This window comes from Rutilus rutilus (genome assembly GCF_951802725.1).
Source record: "Rutilus rutilus genome assembly, chromosome: 13".
NCBI classification, from domain to species: domain Eukaryota; kingdom Metazoa; phylum Chordata; class Actinopteri; order Cypriniformes; family Leuciscidae; genus Rutilus; species Rutilus rutilus.
In genome coordinates this window covers 18,604,849-18,622,923 of record NC_140218.1, presented here as the reverse complement: position 1 = coordinate 18,622,923, position 18,075 = coordinate 18,604,849, and the positions used below count along the sequence as shown (strand labels likewise).

General features: G+C 37.5%; 3 protein-coding genes across 5 annotated transcripts; 1 reads left to right on the top strand and 2 right to left on the bottom strand.

Annotated features, from left to right (window-relative positions):
- rps26 (ribosomal protein S26) lies at positions 1–1,325 on the top strand. The gene is made up of 4 exons (XM_084428141.1): positions 1–75; positions 683–860; positions 947–1,077; positions 1,233–1,325. The coding sequence occupies exons 1-4, from the start codon at positions 73–75 to the stop codon at positions 1,266–1,268; spliced, it is 348 nt and encodes a 115-aa protein (XP_084284267.1). The 5' UTR covers positions 1–72; the 3' UTR covers positions 1,269–1,325.
- Positions 1,326–2,311: 986 nt separating this feature from the next.
- Positions 2,312–12,997, bottom strand: ikzf4 (IKAROS family zinc finger 4). 2 transcript variants are annotated; one of them, XM_084427354.1, is made up of 9 exons: positions 12,882–12,997; positions 10,808–10,862; positions 10,217–10,321; positions 9,801–10,106; positions 9,506–9,673; positions 7,999–8,151; positions 6,748–6,879; positions 5,137–5,924; positions 2,312–4,635 (listed from the first exon to the last, which is right to left on the bottom strand). In XM_084427354.1, exons 2-9 carry the CDS (start codon positions 10,848–10,850, stop codon positions 4,519–4,521), a joined length of 1,812 nt encoding a protein of 603 aa, XP_084283480.1. In that variant the 5' UTR covers positions 10,851–10,862; positions 12,882–12,997; the 3' UTR covers positions 2,312–4,518. The 2 variants fall into 2 exon arrangements, with proteins under 2 accessions (XP_084283480.1, XP_084283481.1); XM_084427355.1 differs by lacking the exons at positions 2,312–4,635; positions 12,882–12,997 and adding an exon at positions 11,055–11,183 and having other exon boundaries at positions 5,002–5,924; positions 9,506–9,688; positions 10,808–10,858.
- Positions 12,998–13,972: 975 nt separating this feature from the next.
- dnajc22 (DnaJ (Hsp40) homolog, subfamily C, member 22) lies at positions 13,973–17,974 on the bottom strand. Of its 2 annotated transcripts, none has more exons than XM_084427294.1 (4): positions 17,800–17,969; positions 15,884–16,450; positions 14,406–14,698; positions 13,973–14,275 (listed from the first exon to the last, which is right to left on the bottom strand). In XM_084427294.1, the coding sequence occupies exons 2-4, from the start codon at positions 16,422–16,424 to the stop codon at positions 14,093–14,095; spliced, it is 1,017 nt and encodes a 338-aa protein (XP_084283420.1). In that variant the 5' UTR covers positions 16,425–16,450; positions 17,800–17,969; the 3' UTR covers positions 13,973–14,092. The 2 variants fall into 2 exon arrangements, with proteins under 2 accessions (XP_084283420.1, XP_084283419.1); XM_084427293.1 differs by having other exon boundaries at positions 13,974–14,259; positions 17,800–17,974.
- Positions 17,975–18,075: the final 101 nt, after the last annotated feature.

Sequence of the window (18,075 nt, the reverse complement as noted above, 5' to 3'; positions counted from 1 at the left end):
CCGGCTGCTGCGCGCACTATATAAATGACGTAAAAGTATTTCCGGTCCTCTCTCATGCTTCTCTAAATCAAGATGGTGAGTTTACCAATCGTTCAGAATGAACACCGTCTTTTATCCTGTTATTATTGCGACAAGTGCGTTTTCTCATTCGTTTCACATTTCGGAGTAATATATCTCCGTATACAACCAAACACCACTCAGTTTTTCATAGTTTTTGATCATAATAATTCATTAACTATTCTACGCCTGAAGTATCACGCATGTAACGTTAGCTGCTACACTAAACACGCATTACAGTCTTTTATCTTGTCTTGAACCGATGAGTTAAGCTTTTACCCCCGTTAATAGCTAACGTTATCTGTATTTTAAGAAATTCCGTATCTTAATTCTTGGTATCTTAATTTGGATTGATTTACCTATTCTCCACAAATTACAGCAAAGTATTTTATTTACTGTGCTTGTTTGCACTATAGGTGTACAGAGTCAGACGGTTTATAAATCAAATTCACATTACAAAACACATAAGAATTGTTAAATTGTATAAAGTATCAAGTGCAAAGCCACCAATTACAATTACATTTTAACTAATAAAACTAAATGTTTTGTAAATGTGCATTAACAGATTATGATTTCAAGGTTGTCATTTGCAAACCAGTGCTAACTTTATTTCTCCATCTCCTAGACTAAGAAGAGGAGGAATAACGGTCGTGCTAAGAAGGGACGTGGGCATGTCCAGCCCATCCGCTGCACAAACTGTGCCCGGTGTGTGCCCAAGGACAAAGCCATCAAGAAGTTTGTCATCAGAAATATTGTGGAGGCTGCGGCTGTAAGGGACATCTCTGAAGCCAGTGTGTTTGACTGTGAGTAAGATACTGGGCTTCTTAGGGAGGGGAACAAACGGGCTTGTTAAAACATTTATCGAACTTGTTTCTTTGTCGTCCTACAGCCTACGTTTTGCCCAAACTGTATGTGAAGCTGCACTACTGTGTCAGCTGTGCCATCCACAGCAAAGTGGTGAGGAACCGTTCTCGCGAGGCCAGGAAGGACCGTACCCCTCCTCCACGCTTCAGGCCCGCTGTAAGTGATGCAACCATATCCATTTTAAATTAGGGAGTAGGCATACCTATTGTGCTTAATAGCTATTACATGCATAAAAATTGGCTTCTTTGACTATTTTGTCAATAAGAACACTGATCAATACAATATTAATTTGTATGATTTCTTTCTTTCAGGGTGGTCCCCCACGTCCCCCTCCAAAACCAATGTGATCTGGAGATATCTGCATACATGTTTCTGTAAAGAAATAAAGATGACTAAACCTAAAATGTTCTCTTGTCTTTGTTTAATCAAAAATGGAATATGTTGCTGTCCTCTAATGTGTACAAGAAGGTTTTTTTCTTGAGGTTGTTTGTTGTATTCTGAGAGGTCATTTGGGGAAAAATAAAGCTGCTTGATGTTAGTCATTTAAAATAGACCTTAAATTTAAGTTTTTATATTTAAGGCAAAAATGGTGTAAAACATGAGTGGGTCTTAAGTTTACTGAAACCCATTTTCAATAGGAAAACACTATTAGTTCTATAGTTAACAATACTTCTACAGGATTTATTAATCTAAATGGTCATTTTAACATTTATTAACCACTAACCATTTTAAAATCAAATGTATCTGTTAACATTAATGAATGCTCTGAACTATCATGAAAAATTGTTTTTAATAAAAATTAATAAATGCTGTAAAATACATTGCTCAATGTAAGCAAAGTCTTGCAATATTTTTTACAATAGAATTGAAACCGCATTATCATAAAAAAAACAATTTGATGAGAATCTAACGGTTACTAGAATCTAGAGTTACAATTACTAAAACTAAAAACTACAACAATACTAAAAAACAATATTAAAAATTGTTAAACTACAAAAGGTAATTCAAAATATTAATAAATACTATAATATAGTAATACTGAAATAATACTGCACTGAAACAAGTTGGCTGAACTGAGGAAAAAATGCCTTAAATAGTTTATAGTACATGCTATACTAAATTATTTCTAAAATTGTTTTTATTTCATTTTGTCCTTATATTAGTTTAGAGATCACATCGAATATTTGTTCTTTTTCAAATTCATCCGTCACACTGCACAACTATTTAAGTGCACTACAAAAATGCAGTTAAAGATGGTGAGCAGTCACTTTAAATGTCCACCTTGACCACATATTGAACCTGTAGAGAAACAATTCATAGACAGATTATTTGTTGACTCGATCAAGACTGGACATGAATTAGGGAAACTAGAGAACAAGTGTTTAGAGTTGTAAGCGGACAGAAGTTACAACAAATATTACTTTATTGGACATGAAAAATTACTTCAACTTAAAGTTGGGTTACACTCTTTAAAAACAAGATCAAATAAACAATACCTCTTGAAACCAACACACCTTTTTATAGAACATGAGGCAGTTTTTTATATTTTAACAAATTTGAGGTAAAGAGTTTTTCTTTGTCATATACATTTTTTTTCTCACAAAATATTTAAAAACATTGAACCCAGGGATAAAGCCCAAGAATGACAGAGAGTTTGATCCCTGCCTCCCCAAAATGCTAGGTCTCTCTTTCTCGGTTGCTGCTCGTTATGGTTGCTTCACAGTTCGTTTAAAAATATTGAGTTCACACACCTTGGGGATAAGAAATATGAAATGGTGCAGAAAAGAGCCTGGTTTGGTTTAGAGGAAATCGGGAAAATTGCAGCTAGTATTTCACAAGCAGAACAGTTGCAGAACCCCAGCAAACAAACGAGTACACATGCAAACTCTCTCATTCACACACACTCGGTAGAATTCATTAAATAATTTCTTTTTGACCGATAAGTGCATTAAGTGTCATATATGGTTTTTGCCATAATTTCAAGTAAATAAATTTATGTCAGCAGAAAAAAAAATTAAAGTCTATGAAGGGTGCAAAGTCACTGACTTAACCTTTGTAAATACTGAATTTCACTTCTTCTTCCATTCATACTGTACTCCGTAGGCTTGCACTGGAGTGAATCCAAGCATACGTATTAAGAGGCCTACAAATGTTGTAAAAGTAACTGAAAAGATGTAGGGTCAGTGGATTACACACAAGCAAGTTTTGGAAACAGCTGACCACCTCCCAGGTCAAGTGATACACACATGCTACAACATCCAAGTACCCTTAACCACAGCCCACGTCACATAAAGATGTACAAGCAATCAAACAAAACAACTCTTTGAGATTCTCCAAAATTCTCTCATTGGTGCTTTAGTTTCGTTTCAGTTTGTGCAAGTGAGATCCGCTGATAAAACAGGCCACAATATATCTTGGCAGGACGGTACGTAACTCTACAACAATATTTCAGTCCTTTCCTTCAAATTCAAGCAGCAGTTTGTACTCAGTGGGGATCGAGAGTACCGTATGCATGAACTCATATGGGACATGACCACACAGGACAAGCGTACAGGATACAAGTCCAATATCAAGGGCAGAAGTCACACAAACATCCAAGCACCAAATTTTACAACACAAGGAGAAAATGTTCAGTTCTGAATCCTTAAATGACCGTGACCCCTTTTATGATTAGGAAAATAGCCTTTATAGAATTGTTTTTAAAAACACCACACTGTTCATCTGGTCTTTATAACCAACGTGTTCTTGTATCAAATTGTTTCTTGTTTTCTCTAAATAGCATTTTTATCAGAAATCAGTGCAATAGAGCAATTTCAGAAAACAAAAGAATATGTTTCAAAGCTCAGTTACCAGTCATTACTGTGTCTGCTCCCCTAAAGCCTTTGAATAAAATCCCCCTCCCGCCCGGTGCCGCCCCGCCTGTCCGAAACCCTCCCAACAGCCCCAGCAAAAACACTCACATTTAAGCAGAATTAGAAAAAGTGCAATCCTCCTTTTGAGGTAAAAACCCTTCCCCTTCACTCGTCTTCAAATTCACGGAATGCAACATAGGTCTGTGTTTGGTCTGCACCAGAATATTAAGGCTTCGTTTCCGCATCTAAAAAACATAATGTGGCTCACTGTGTTCGCAGCATGGCAGAGGATGGATGGCGGGGACTTCGTACTACAAAAACTATTTAAAAAAACCTCAATAGATTTGATAGGCAAAATCTTTATCGCCACTTAAGTGAGGTTGAGATAAAGTTGGAACGACAATCAAGATCTGAGGCACAAGGAAATCAACTTTTTTTTTCTTTTCTGGACAGAGGTTGTAGACTCAAAAACTAAGGCAAATGTTTCAAGTTCATTTCCTTTCTTAAATAAAACATTAACATACATTTTAGAAAGCAATAAAATTATCCGAGCCTTAGCCTAACCACAATCCTATCTGACCCAAGAGTGACGTATCATCTTTGTTTCGAAGTTACCCGAATTCAGGCTGCATTGTACCTACGGAATGGTCCAGCATTAAAAACCATGTGCAATTCTAAAACTAACTCGTACAGGGTTCATATAAAGCAACGATTAAGGCAATATGTGTCTGTGCTCCTTATATGGCTAACATACCAATACTCCAGCCTCAATTTTGCAATTCACGCTGCTTGCTCTCCATTCCCTCTCTGTCAGCAGTGTCCTCCCTGAGTCGCCTAATTTCAACAGTCCCACCGAGGTATCCTAAAAGAGCACAAAGTTAGTGTGAATACTCTTAGGCATAGATTTCTTGTTTAACAGGCTCAGAAACTTTGGAAAACCACTCTGGATGAAACAGTCCAGACTTTGGACGTCTAAGCAATTCAGTGTCTTTCTCTCTTCAAGAGGCAGACTCTATGTAAACGCCACCAAACAGATGGGTATAGACCTAATCTCACATCTCGAATTTCTCTTCCCAACTGATAAAAAATAAACCCCACCGAAGTAAGGCACTTCTAAAGCAAAACAGCTGCTTCTTGCGATGAATGACTTGGTGTAGGAGTGCAATCGGAGGATATGCAATTGCACGTTTTATGCTCGTACCTAAGCGATTAGCCTTCGACGGAAAATCTGATGTCCGCTAATTATAAAAGCAAGTGCTAATGTGCCCCAATCTGGTGCAGACCGAACTAGACGCCATGACGCCATCTCAAAGCAGCATACAACGCTCTGTACATCTCCCCCCCAGTCTTGACCTCAGCCCACCTGGTGCTCCCCGCGGACAATGTGCGAGGAGAACTCGTAGCGGTCCTGGCTGCGGTGGCCGCAGATGTTGCACTCGAAGGGCTGGCGGAAGCCGTGGCAGCCCATGTGGATGGTAAACATGACATGGTCCAGGAAGAAAATGCGACAGTGCTCGCAGCGGAAGGAGCGCACCGGCCGCCCTTCCCCGTCCACCACCTGCATGGCTTCCCTCGTCAGCGGGGAGCGCGGGCTCGCCTTGGTCGGTAAACCCCCAGGGATCCCTTTCTCCCTGTCCCCCTCCATGTCCGTTTCTTTGGCGTGACTAGGACTGTGCCGCTCGCGCCCACGGTGGTTCAAGTTTCCCGGTGGCACCGAGGTGATGACGCACTGCTCCTCCGCCATGCTCTCAGTGTCTGTCGAATCTTGGTAACCGTTGCTCGGCGAGGCGGCGTGGCTGCGGGTGGAAGGTGCATCTTCGTGACCCTCGCCGGCCTCCCTCCCGGCCAGGCCCATGGAGATGCCCCCTGCACAGTTTAGACGCTGCCCTAGAGAGGTTATATGAGGGTAGACGGAGCTGATGACTGGGGTGAACTCTGAGATGCAGGTGGAGTGGGGGGGCATGCGCAGCGACCGGGAAGGATCCACATCGTTGCTGCCTCCTCTCGGCCCCCGAAGGAAACGCCCTCCCATGCCTGCTAAAGCAGCGGGGTCACCCTCGGGGTGCGACAGCAACATGTCCCCTTCTTTATCAGGATTGGGGTCGAGTTCATAAGGTGCTTCGGATATATTCAGTCGCATGTGCTTTTCACCTAGAAAGCCAGGAAGCATCATAATCATAATGATCATTAGATTGCACTGAAATGATTCTGTTTTTGCATCTACGCAATAACCAATAATATTGTTACTATACTATTTCTAAATCTAATTTATAGAAACAAAACTCTGAAACTCAGCAAATTGCAAATTGAGATTTTTTAAAATATATTATTTAAAATATTATATTTTAAAAAGTAATACAAATATATACACTACCGTTCAGAGGTTCGGTTATTTTAAAAGAAATGAATACTTTTATACATTGCATTGATCAAAAGTGACAGTAAAGACATTTCTAATGTTACAAGAGACTTTTGAATTTTGAACTTCCTGTATAAGAATCCTGACTTTAAAGAAAAGTATCACAGTTTCCACAAAAAAAGAAAAGAAAAAAGCAACACAATTGTTTTCAACATTGATAATAATAGTAAAGGTTTCTTGAGCACCAAATCAGCATATTAGGCTGATTTCTGAAGGATCATGTGACACTGAAAACTGGAGCAATGATGCTGAAAATTCAGCTTCGCCTATTTAACTATTTTAAAATAGAAAATATTTATTTAAAATTGTAATAATATTCCCTTTATGACCATAAGAGCCTTTTTTCAAAAACATTTTGTAAAAAAACACTTACAGAACCGAAACTTTTGAACAATAGATTATACATATCTTGAACAACACGTTGTCACATTGACAACCAATCATTAAACAGACAAATTAAATTATTTTGCATGTTTATCACTCGCTGCATACAGTTCACAAGCTCACAACTCAGGTATCACTGTTCTGCATAGGTATTCAAAGAAATGGGCCTACCCAGAAACTTCTGGGGTGTAGATCTCTTCCTCTTGGTGATGCTATTGGCCAGCCGATCAATGAAGGTCATCTTTTCTGAGGAGGACTGGATCAGTGGTTCAGACATCATCTCCACATTATGGGACTCTTCACCTGAAGACAATTCACACGCAGAAGAATGATTATTATTTTGAATGGTGTGTGTTTGAGTATATCACACCAATTTTGATACCACAGCATTTAATATGGTATTGAAACTATATTAATTATCGTTCGAAAGTTTTGTGGTCAGTTTTTGAAAAAAATCTCTCACCAAGGCTGCATTTATTTGATATTTTTTTTAAATAAAATTAGTATTGTGAAATACTATTACAATTTAAAATAACTGATCAATTTTAATGTACAGTTTAATCCTGTGATGGCAAAGCTGAAAGTCATTAATTCAGTCTTCAGTGTCACATGAATAATATGCTGATTTGTTGCTCAAGTAACATTTCTTCTTCTTAGTATTATTTTCAGGATTTTTTGATGAATAAAAAGTTCAAAAGAACAGTGTTTATTTGAAATTGTCTAACAATATATAAAAATGTCTTTACTGTCACTTTTGATAAATTTAATGTATTTTCTGAGTAAAAATTATTTTCTGTAAAAAAAACTAAACAAATTGTACCGACACCAAACTTTTGAACGGCAGTGTACACTTTTATTAATAAGAGTAAAAAAGAAAAGAAAATCACAAGTAGTCTAATGTAAATTAATTACTAAAATAATTATTATTGCAGAGTCTTAAATATATGATTTAGTTATGTACATTAATATTGATTCAATGCTCTCAGAGTTTGACTGAGCAGCAGGTTATTTAAATTAAGAATAAAATTCAGCATATTAACAACATAAGGTTAGGTTATATTAGGTTACATTTTAGCTCATACTGCAAGGCCTACAGCACAGTCATATTTTTACACACAAGCACCTGTTTAGATTCTCTGTGTTTACAATAATACCTCTCTAAGGCATGTATTTTAATCAAGAAGTGCTTTGGACCGTTCAAGTGCGCAGCTACATCACCAGCTGTGATCTTCACAGAGCATGCACATAACAACACTGGTGAGCTTTCAAAAGCAGCCTCCTGTCAGGCAGCACTTGGGACGAATAAAGTAAGTAACTGCAGAAAGACGTCCATTAAAATCATCCAATTTAGTGTCAACTTGATATCCAAAGTACTGCTAGTTTTGACCTCCCAAGCATTTGTGTTAGTAAATATGGCATTACCGTGCGCAGGCTGTGTGTTATGAGCAGGCTGGTGGTCCAGACTCTGTAGGTAGCTGTGGCAGCGCTCACGGTGCTCCTCCAGGGTGCTCTGCTGCTTGTAGCTGCGGCCACAGTAACTGCACTTGTAGGGCTTCCCTACTGTAGGGGAGGACACTGAAATAACGCGGAGGGAGAATATGAATGCATTTCACACAGCTTATGTGTTATGTAAACAAACATCAATAACACAGTATTGATGCTGTGGATAATTTAAGGTGTTACCCTGTAAAGTTATTAAATAATACACTGCCTGGCCAAAAAAAATAGGGAAATGCTTCATTATTGCCAAGATCATCTAGCATGTTATATGTTTGGCAACAGTTCTTTTAACCCTAATTGATGGAAATTACACCACAACATCCATTTTCATCACGAGGTTCATCTATTTTTGGTCATGATCTTGTATTGACAAAGCAAGAGTGTCCAGCACTCTGTAAAGTCGACTCCAGCACATAAATGAATTTAAGGTCTGGAGGTGCCAATTCATGTGTGAAAATGATTCTTCATGCTCCCTCCCAACCATTCTTTCACAATTTGAGCCTGATGCATCTTGTCACTTTATCATCTTGGAATATGGCCATGATGTGTCTTCCTACATGGTTGTTTAAGAAATGAAAAGCTACTCCATCAATCAGGGTCAGAAGAACTGTTGACAAACATATAACACGCTATAAACATAATAATCACTGCAATAATGATCCATTCATAGACTCTTAAGCATTTGCCTATTTAAATCTAAACAGCAACCTATTTTGGCCGGGCAGTGTATATTATATATAAATATAAATAATAATATATTATGATATATAATATATTTCCAATATAATTACATTAGAATACTCTAATTACTGGTACAGGATTCGTCAGACCACAGAATTTCCCTTGTCACAATTTCCCCAAAAACGAAATGACGCTGCTCATCTATGACGTTAACAGAAGAGGAAAAAACTACAGACCACATCTGTCCATTTAGCTTTAGAGATGTGCGTCATTTCAGAGAAATTCATTATTCTATCAAGTGATTTCTCTGAATATCTGCAATATTCTCATTCAAAGGACCTTAGGCACTACAGGTGAATGCTCTTCATCATTCAAAAACACAAGCAGGATTTCCTGTTTTCATAATACTCTAAATGTCATACTAGACCGCTGCATTTCGTTTGACTAAAAAACGTGATTATATAACCGATCAATGATGTCTTATTCACACTTATTAGTCTGCTTGCACAAGCTCTAGTAGAGCAACAGGTTTAAAAGGAAATTCTAGGCAGCAAAAATAATCACCACTTACATTAAAAGAGAAGTAGGTTACATGACCTTGACTATTCATTTATGCTCAGTGGCAAATCAAAATGGCTTTTTCCATCCCACACACTTTTCCGTCCATTTATTTTCCAGCCACAAAGTTCTCTCTCCTTCCTTCTCTTTATTTCTCGCAAATGGCCTCTCTCAAACCACAAAGGCTCACCGGAGTGGGTGCGGAGGTGTCCTGTCAGGGCGTCACGGCGGCGACAGGCGTAGTTACAAAAGGGACATTTGAAGGGCTTTTCGCCAGAGTGGAGCTTGATATGACGCAGCAAGTTGCCCTTCTGAGTGAAGGAGGCCCCACACTGGTTACATTGGAATGGCCGCTCACCTACCGAGACCAAGACTACCAGTTTTCCCACCGGCGCAAAAAAACAGCAGCACATATCTTCAAACTGACATTTTTTTTAATATATTTGGTCTTTTTTTTTGTCAAGGGTCAGTGAAAAAGCACTTACCTGTATGGCTGCGTTTATGCACCATTAGAACATTGGGTCCAATGCAGATCATCCCACATATATCACATTTCAGTTTCCCATTGGGCAGCCGAATGGGACCAGGGGATGCGGGCTCAGAGCTGGCCATCTCTCCACAGCCACTCCCAGCCTGTCCTCGTGTACCTCCGACCATCTCCACTCCACCATCTTCAGCCAACTCGCCCTTTTCATCTTTCCATCCTTCATTCTTCTCCCCGACTCTCCTTTCCGCCAGCGGAGCACCACCTGCCTCCTCGTCACTGTAGAGCTCCACCTTGATGGAGTTAGCTGGGCATGGAGATAAAGTTATACATTTATTCACTTGGCAGATGCTTTTAGCCAAAGCAGAACTTGTTCAAACTAAGATGTTAAAGTGCGTTTAATGGACAGACACTGACCACTGAGTGAGCGACTGGGTGAGGACTGTTGACTGTTTGGTGTGCTCACGGTGGGACCTCTCAACCCTGCAAAAAACTCCCGCTCTGTTGAAGAATCTCCACTACCTGAAAACATGTACAAGCACAATGGGGCTTAAAATACACCTTTGTATTTTTTCTTATTTCATGCCAAATTTCCACTAGAAATTATATTATCGGCATAACAGTTTGAGTGAAAAGTTTCATTGGAATTCATTTTTTTAGAAAGTCTCAGGATTTTTTTTTAATTCAATGTGTTTAAAATATAGAAAAATAAAATAAAACAAAAAATAACCTAAATAAGTATTTTAAAGTTTGCTTTGAATAAAAACTCTTTAAGAAAAATTTCTTCAAAAGAGTTTGTTGAGTAATATAATTTCCTAAGAGAATTTAAACCAGCACAATTCAATAAAATATGTTTAAAATTATATGTTTACTGGATTCTTTCATGAGGATCACAGCAGTGGATATATATAAAAAATGTCCCAGATCTCAGTGTGGTCATTGACATTTGGAACCCACTATATTTAGCTACATGCATATCTATGAAAATAACTTAAAAAGATACCTGACCTGACATGTACGAACGGCCATTGCAATCGTCAGCATTCATCATCACAGCAGCTGCCTGTACCAAGAAATCATACACAAATATTTGTTTTACCAACTTACAATTTCATCATAGCCAACAAATAGGAAAGCAAGTTTTTAAAGATATGCATTGGTACATTTTACAATAATACAGTGCAATCAAAAAACATTAAATCATATATATTTGGCTCATCTGATTTCAGGTGAAAAAAGAAACTTGGTAGTTCACTTGCAGTTTGTTATTTCTCCCTTTCCTGTGTGGTTGCACGGTTTAAGTAGCTGAATAATTGATATACACACTGGTCAAGATCTCATTTCTAACTCAGCAGCTGAATTGAGTGTCCATTCTATAGAATTCTGGTCTTAAATGAAGAGCGCAGTGTGCAAGAAACTGCCCTCCCTTTATCTTGTGACCTATCAGAACACAGGCTGACATCTAAAGCAATGATGATACTAAGCTAAATGCAGGGGTTGTTATGATTTGCTATTACTCAGAAATTTCCACATATTATCGCTTTGGTATTGGAAATAGGCTTTAAATGCAGCACATATTAAAATTACATAATTCGTTTTTATACAAATAACTATTTGACTCATCTGTGGTCACATCTGACTTGCATATGAAGAAGCAGTTTCATCCTTTCAGCGTGTTTTCTGGACATCTATAGATCAAATGTATCCCCAAAATCGTTGATATTGGTTAAGGTTTACCCCCTCACACATACAGTTCTAGATGATAGGAAATAGTAGGGCTAAAGACTACTTGTGGAACAATGGCTATTGTATGTAAAAAAAACTAAACTAAATGACAACAAAAACCACCGTTGCACTTTCCTAAACAACATAACGTAAGAGGGAATAAATTAATTTGTTTAATTAATTTGAAAAGTTGACTCATTTTGACTGCTCCATTCACAACAGAAAATGATGAAATAGGCTACACAAACTAAAATTAGATATAAACAGACATAATACATTTACTAACAGCAAAATAATGCACAAGGTGTTTGAACTAAACAGGAAAAGTGACACTTTTACCAACACTAAGTCTTCAACATTTCTTTTTACACAGATTGTGTTAATCCACGAATATTTAAAGTGAAAATATTTTGTTTATGCATTATAATACACTTTGGAACCAGATTAAAAACTCCTTCTGAATGACTTCAGATCATAATTCTATAGCCTAATTTATGAATTTTTCATGGTTAATAATATGGCTCAAAATTGATCACAGATTAAAAAAACACATAATTTAAACACATTCCGATGTCACAAAGAGCAGGTGCTCATAGATGCTATTATCCCATGAGATGACAAACTGCTTTCTTTTCAGTTCTTTCAAGCCATGAATAAATATGGACTCATATAAATAATAAATATGGACTCTTACAGAGTCGAGTTATGTTATATCGGCTTTATGGATGCTACATGATCTAATAACAAACAGGCCTTCAGATATGTAAGACCTCATTGTGTCGTATGAGACATAACGTTAAACCATTCACAGCTGCAACAGGCAGATCTCATGAAGCTGTCAATGAGTCTAATTAACGCAATAATCGAAACAGCCCTGTCTGTCTGCAGTCACACCAGAAAACAACGCCTGACGACGAGAACACGAGCTCTCGTATGTTTAGTAACTTTACATACACCATCGTGCTGTAGAGGAGGACTGACAGCACGCAGAATCATGTCAATCCGGTCTGTCTGGAGCAACACTAGCTAGCCACCGCTGCTAACCAGCTAACGAGACGTGACAGCTCACAATAAGCCAAAGACGTCGCTAAACTAACTCACAAACGAAAGAACAAGTGTTGCTGAAAACGCAATCCGATCGGCAGCCTCCGGTCGCGAAATACAGTCGATCTTTAGACGTGACAAACTAAAGCAGAATTCTGTTTCCTGAGAGCCCGCTGGCGTTGCTATGGCACCCAGCACTCGACAGATGAGTCTAGCCGTGTAAACCCTCCCAATCCGAACATAGTTACCTGACCTAATGTCACTCTCCTTGAATAACTGCCATTGATTTTGCACGGTGACTATTTTTTCTTACCTGACGATCGACTGTGATTGCAATATTTATACAGCAGAAGCGCCGTTTGTTTTCTCTAGCGAAGGCAGCATCTCCGGGATCTTTTACCTGAAACCCCAAACAACTTCCGGGCCCATGCCGGGATACAGGCCCGAATAACCTATAACCGAAAAACTGCCTCTCAAATCCATGATTGGGAGGGATTATCGAATGCATCGATCCTCATGCTACAGGTTAGAAAAACAAAATCCTGCAAAAAGCTACAAATACCAAATATTATTATTATTTTCAATATTATTATTATTAATAGTGTTGATGTTGCTATTTCGATGGTAGTATCAGTACAAGTGGCGTATGTGTTTACTAAGATTTATCATTAATAAAACTTCCTTTATTTAAGCAATTTAATAAGGCATTTAGCCTAATTCTTTCTCTGTGTCAAACAGGTAATATATGTCTATTTATGGGGATTTTGTTGAATGTGTTAGAAAATGAAATTTCTATGAATTAGAAAAAATATAGGCTACATTATGATATTCAAACATTTTAAAACCATTGATAATGTAATTAGTGTGATTATTATTATTATAGTAGGCCTACATTATTCATATTCTATTTTAGATCTACTCCAAAGTGGCAAAGTGACCGGCTCCATTTTACATACTGTATTAGAGTGTTGCATTTTAAGCCTGGCCTGTAGAAACATGCATATAGTACCATGTACATTGCAAAATACTCTGTTTTGATGTACAGAGTCATATACTTACTGAGACTCTTTACTCATATACTTTCTCATATAGCCTACATTCATTTTATTTTAATACATTTTAATGTGGGGGGACAGTGAACTTTAATATGGTATATTTACTATTAATGTATATACATTTTGTTTAATATATTTTCATTTATTTCTTCAAAAATAGTTTGACAAACAATAATTGTCCGACCCCCTGCAGTATCACTACAGACCCTCCAGGGGTCGCCGAATCACTGTGGAAGACCCCTCTATTTGAAACAACTCTATTCATACTGTTACCACAAGATGGCGGAGAATCCTAAATTGTCCTAAGAGGAGAATTTCTCTGAACAAAAATGAAAAACTCTTTTGTTTTAGATAGTTTCACGTTTATTCCACCAAATTGGCTTTATGAAATAAAAAATCCTGATGTTCTTGGGTATGTGAAAGTTAAATCTGAGCCTTCTAAAGGGTACATGTCCTCTTCCTCAGAAGATTATTTTTTCTGTCTCGTCTTGTGTCTGTCGAGAAGTATCTCATATGCCTCCTGGATCTGAATAAACATCTGTTGTGCCTCTTCTTGCTTCTTGGGGTTGTGATCTGGATGCCACTCTTTAGCCAGTTCCCTGTAGCTGCGAGTGACCTCTTCCAGAGAAGCTTCTTCTGGCAATGATAGTATCTGATTGTAAGAAAACATTATAATGACAAAAACATCATTAATTACCTTGTGATTATATGTAAAACACTACAAAGTGCAAAGTATAAATGTTAGATTCCCTGTTGACCACTTAAAACTGTACTGAACTCACCTTCAGCGCCTCCCTTTCTTTTTTACTATACTCATTAAGAATTATTTCCAGCATCTTCCTCCAGCTTTCCTCGTAGAACCCCCCTCCTGTCAGGATACATAACAGACGATATGGCAACAGCAGAAAATACTCCAGAAGTCCTTTGAGCCATGGAAGGAACCAGAAGAAATCAAGCAGGGCCGCTATACAGTCCGATATGTAGTACAATGTGGCTGTGGTGTTGTGGAAAACACAGTATCCCAGCGGAGCGGAGAAAGCCAGCACACCTAAACTTAGACGATACAGACGAGGCCCTTGGGAAGATTGACACAAACCAGGTTAATTAAACACATTTATTGCACATGATGTAAGACCAGATTGACACATATTTCCCAAAAGTGGTGACCATAGGGGATATTTGTTTTTTTAATGACGAAGTTAAACCATCGAAATATGTGTATATATATATGGGAGAAAAACAAAAAAACACTAATCTTGGTAGCTGTATAGTTTGCCTTTTTTTGGAAAAAAATGTTGTCAGAGAAATGACTTTATAATTATTTTGCAAAAATATTACAGTTATATAATAATAATAATCAGTTATTCATATTTTGTTGGTTCTCTTTTGTTTTTGCATGTGTTAATAACTACACAATATGCTTACAAAATCTTTAAAAATATATATATAATATTTGAATAAAGGGTGAAGATGTCAATTTTCCTAGGCTGGACATCACTTTTGGCCACTAACTATTTTATAAAATATGGCTAACATTATACAATAAGGTTTAATTTCTTAACATCAGTTAAATACATTAGTTAAAATGAACTGACAATGAACAATAATTCTACAGCATTTATTAATATTAGCTAATGTTTATCTCAACATTTACTAATAAATTTTTTAGATCAAACGTTGTATCTGTTAACATTACTTAAAGGTATAGCGGAGGATTTTTTACTTCCGGGTGGATCACCTATACTATTGGTCCTCCTAATTGTCAATCATTCTGGTGAATCAATCAAACTTATTCAAAAAGTGGAGAGGGCGGGTCTTATCTAAAATTCGGAAAGATCCTCCACTATACCTTTAATGCACTGTGAACTAACATGCATATCATTTTCTTTAAGTAACATTTAAGTCGCCATGAAAGGGAAGTTGCTATAGTCTTTTCTTCCCTGCTGTGACGTATATCCAGGTGAAACGGCTTCTCGACCAATAAAAAATGTAGGGCAGGACTTGATGTCGTTGCAAAGGGTCAGACTCAGGATGTTATTTTAATTAAAGATTACAAGGGCACATGCATTTTAAAGAAAATTATGTGCACAGATAAATCATTTATAATAATTATTGTGCAATATTCCATAAAAAACAAGATTTGCAAAATTTGATTTCATGGTGACTTTAACAAATGTTAATGTGAGTTAATGCATTAACTATGACAAAGGAGACCTTATTGTATATAAAGTGTTACCGAAATGTACATAGTGCATCTCACCCAGTGGCTCTGGCCTCAGAGGTTTGGACATGCTGTGCTGCGCAGCGGTGACACTGGCAGCTATGCTGATGGGCAGAGGTGAGAGATTGCTGCCGTAGAAGATGGAAGACGTGATGATGCACGTAACAAAGGTCTTTTGAAGGTCAGAGGTCTGCTGGCCCACAGAGGACACCAGATGCACACCTGCACCTATGCTCAGTGGCAGCACTAGGAAGTAGAAGAAGCTAAGAGAACTGAGGCTTATTAAAGCCACAGAGCCAAAGTAAATACCAACACAAATTTGACCGGCAAATCGAATCAGGCCTACTGGTGGTGGCGGAGCGGCACGTGGATGTCTAATACGGGCTCTCTCTGCTTCATGGTTGGCCTCGCTCACATACGATGGGATCCGGAAGAACTCCCTTGCCCAGCCGATGCCAAAACCACCGAAGGTCAGTATCCAAAGAAGGGCATGGCTGTCTCTGCCCAGGTAAATGTGATGAAGGCCAAGTGGGCCACCCATGGCCCACAAGGCATATGTGATCAGGAGCTTTTTAGCCATGAGGTCATTCTAGCTGCGCACAGGAACTTGAAAAAGAAGTTAAGGAAAAAGAAAAATATGATTTTTTTTGCTTAATTTCATTGTTCAATCCACTTAAATATATCAAATTGATGTTTACTTAATCAATTTCTGTTGGGGATACATGAACTGAATTTACTGAAACTAGTACCCATGATGCTTTGTATATGGCTGGATCAGGAGAGTAAATGTTGTTTTTTTAATGTGTTTTTGAGTAAAGGGAAATACCTGTTAATGTTTAATGTTCAGTTATATTTGAGTTTCTGTTTTTGTGTTTTTTTTTATCATCATACTGAAGACTAGCTTATGAATTAGTTGAAGGTGGCTACATATAATGAGTGTTAATTCACTCAATGAGCAATAACTGTACAACAGATCTTAGTCAGCACCATACTTAATTTTTGACAGGAAAGAAAAAGAGGCTGTGAGAGATAGAATACAGTGCAGTCAATGGATTGTACAGTTGTTTAACAACAATCCGATTGTTCAGCTGTCGAAACGCCTTTCTGAAAAAAAGTTTCAGTAGACAAAAACTCCATTAAACAAGTTTAGAAGTTGTGAGAATTATATGATCTAGGACCTTTACGCATTGTAAAGACGGAAAGTCTATCCCTCACAGCCTCGTTTTCATCAGCGTTAAATTCAATATGGCGTCTAACATGACTAAGGTCTATGGCAAAGACTATGGCCAGTAACTTTTAAATGTACAGCATGAATGTCATTTCCATACTAGGACAGACTTGAATAAATCAAATCTACTCAATATAATTGAGCTGATATAACTAGGCTAAAACATAGTTGATTAAGTGCAACTAAAAATGCATGTTTAAAATTAGGATGAATTGTAAACACTTGCCTTAAAAAAACTGAGTAAAATTTTTCCAGTGTATTAAAGCAGATTATAACATGATTATGAAAAGTGCTTTATGATAAATTAGGGGCAAGCACGTCATGTGGATCTTATACAGTTTTTAAAGGAATAGTTCACCCAAAAATGAAAATTCTGTTTGCTCCTCATTCAAAGCTTTTATGTAAGACTTGGAATATAGCATGTAAATCGTAATTACTTATTTTATAATTGCTTTTTTGGTGCTTGTTTCTTTTTGGAACTTGACATTCCTTGGTCTGCGTTTCCACTGAATGAGAAGAGCATATTTTGGTATATACCTTCTCCTTTGGTATTCCAGAAAAGAAATTAAGTCACACAGGTTTGGAATTCATGACGGTTAGTAAATAATGACAGAATTGTTATTTTGGGGGTGAATTATGGTTTTGATAATTTCTCTTGTCTCTCTTTCATATCACCAATATCACTGGCTTTCAAGTTATAAAATCAAACAGGTCACTGTTCTCTTACCTGCGGGACTGAGAGATCAAGCTTCATTCATACATCAAATAGTTTTAGACGACTCCTACAACAAGGTCAGCATTAAAAATGTAAGAATGCATGCAATATATCACAGCTTTGAAGTTAACTTAAAATTTAAATCATTCACTTTCTGAAAATAATGTAACCTATGGACTTCCGTGTTTGCGCTTGTATGGACTTTGGTTTGATGATGACACGGGTCATAAAGAGTAAACTTTGATTTTCCATATCTGTGGATACAAATAAGACACAGAACATTAGACA

Bases quoted from the DNA above. Each gene is read 5' to 3' on its own strand.
- ikzf4 (XM_084427354.1), bottom strand. From the start codon at position 10,850: ATGATGAATGCTGACGATTGCAATGGCCGTTCGTACATGTCAG. The intron at 8,152-9,505 runs GTGAGCCTTTGT...GCGTTATTTCAG, and splicing joins ACACCTCCGCACCCACTCCG to TGTCCTCCCCTACAGTAGGG. The intron at 4,636-5,136 runs GTGGGCTGAGGT...GTGCTCTTTTAG, and splicing joins TTGTCCGCGGGGAGCACCAG to GATACCTCGGTGGGACTGTT.
- rps26 (XM_084428141.1), top strand. The intron at 861-946 runs GTGAGTAAGATA...GTCGTCCTACAG, and splicing joins TGAAGCCAGTGTGTTTGACT to CCTACGTTTTGCCCAAACTG. The intron at 1,078-1,232 runs GTAAGTGATGCA...TCTTTCTTTCAG, and splicing joins CTCCACGCTTCAGGCCCGCT to GGTGGTCCCCCACGTCCCCC.
- dnajc22 (XM_084427293.1), bottom strand. From the start codon at position 16,424: ATGGCTAAAAAGCTCCTGATCACATATGCCTTGTGGGCCATGGGTGGC. The intron at 14,699-15,883 runs GTGAGATGCACT...AATCTTCCCAAG, and splicing joins TCTGAGGCCAGAGCCACTGG to GGCCTCGTCTGTATCGTCTA. The intron at 14,260-14,405 runs GTGAGTTCAGTA...TATCATTGCCAG, and splicing joins AAGAAAGGGAGGCGCTGAAG to AAGAAGCTTCTCTGGAAGAG.